This window comes from Miscanthus floridulus, chromosome 18, assembly GCF_019320115.1.
Source record: "Miscanthus floridulus cultivar M001 chromosome 18, ASM1932011v1, whole genome shotgun sequence".
In the NCBI taxonomy this organism is placed as follows: Eukaryota; Viridiplantae; Streptophyta; class Magnoliopsida; order Poales; family Poaceae; genus Miscanthus; species Miscanthus floridulus.
Window position 1 is genome coordinate 78,164,785 of NC_089597.1, and position 1,398 is coordinate 78,166,182.

Consider the following 1,398-nt stretch of genomic DNA (forward strand, 5'->3'; position numbering starts at 1 on the left):
GCCCGTTCTTGAGGATGCAAAGAGGTGGGCGGTCAACCGGGTGCATGCCAAGGCGCAGAAGAAGAAGAAGGATGCCGAGGAGGCAAAGCGCATGAGGAAGATCCTTGAGCGCGAGGGGCTAGAGAAGCGCCACTAGCAGCAGAGGCAGGACGGTCTCCCGGTGGAGGCATCTCCATCACCTTCACTGTCGGAGGATTCTTCGGGCGGAGATGATGAGAGCGAGATGGGGCGGGGTCCCCTAGACCATCTCCCTGACGTCGGGGAGACAGCGCTTGGGGCGTCGACAAGCAGCCTAGTGCTTCTAGGAGGAGGAGAGGACGCCTCAGGGCCGGCGATCGCCCGCCCCGGGGCCGAGGCCGACACGCCCGAGGCACGGGCATTGGGGAAGCACACCGTCAGCCTGGTGGGCTCGACGGCAAAGGTAGAGCAGGTGGCGGCGGGGGCGACGCAACTGCCCCCGCAGAGGGTCGAGGGGGCGTTAGAGTCTGGCGAGGACCAGCTGGCACTGGCATATACAGAGGCCATGCCACCGCTACCACTGCCGCCATTGTAGAGGAGGGTCATAGTGCCAAAGCAGTTGCGTCCCCGCTCGAGGTGAGTGTTTTGTCGGTGGAGTTATAGTACCTCCCGCTCATCCCTTGGCCGTATGCTAACCTTGTGAATCTGTACCTCTAGCCGGAAGCGTCATGTGGAAGTGCCTGCCCTGGCGCCACGTAAGGCGCTCAAGGTGAGTGCCAGCTCCACCGCCCACAGTGAGTGTGGCGCGGCCTTGGCCAGGGCCGACCCAAAGGAGCCGGACGCCCAAGAAGAGGCTTCCGAGGCGGCCATGGAGCAAGCGGAGGAGGAGGAGCCTACGCCTCGCGAGGTCGAGGCCCACAAGTCGGCTAGAGCCGAGGCGCCTTCAGTCGCTGAGGCCACCAAGGCCGAGGCCCCTCGGACCTCCAAGGCCAAGGCGATGGAGGCTGGGGTGCCTAGGACCACTGAGGCTGTGGTGGCGGCAGGGGTCGGCGTGAGCGCGGCAAAGCCGGCGGGCTAGGAAGTGGAGACGGGGGCGGGGCAAGCTTCAATACTACCCCCGATCCAGGGCCCACCGCCGCTGCAGGAGAGCACCCGGGAAGTAGAGGTCCATTCGATCTCCTCTGACGATACTTCCCAGGGAAGGAGGGGGCGAATGCCAAGGCGGCCAGCACCGTGGAGCAGCCTGCTCCGACCTCTAGCGAGGGAAGCTCGACCCTCGTGTGGGTATGACCCGAGCCCCACGGGTGGGATCACCCGCGTGTCTTGTGGCAGAGCCGGGACAACCCTGAGGGGGAGCCTCTATTCGCCCTCGAGGACACAGCCGAGGGGGGCGCTGGGACACTTTCGAGCAATACCACCGTCTGGCAGAGCAGTCGCTGC

The 1,398-nt window shown here is 65.4% G+C and overlaps 1 protein-coding gene across 1 annotated transcript; it reads left to right on the forward strand.

Annotated features, from left to right (window-relative positions):
• Positions 1–223: 223 nt before the first annotated feature.
• LOC136524056 (uncharacterized) lies at positions 224–1,036 on the forward strand. The gene is made up of 2 exons (XM_066517537.1): positions 224–549; positions 676–1,036. The coding sequence occupies exons 1-2, from the start codon at positions 224–226 to the stop codon at positions 1,034–1,036; spliced, it is 687 nt and encodes a 228-aa protein (XP_066373634.1).
• The last annotated feature ends 362 nt before the right edge of the window (positions 1,037–1,398 follow it).

Coding starts and splice junctions, on each gene's coding strand:
- LOC136524056 (XM_066517537.1), top strand. CDS start 224: ATGGGGCGGGGTCCCCTAGACCATCTCCCTGACGTCGGGGAGACAGCG. Junction 550..675: donor CCGCTACCACTGCCGCCATT/GTAGAGGAGGGT, acceptor CTGTACCTCTAG/CCGGAAGCGTCATGTGGAAG.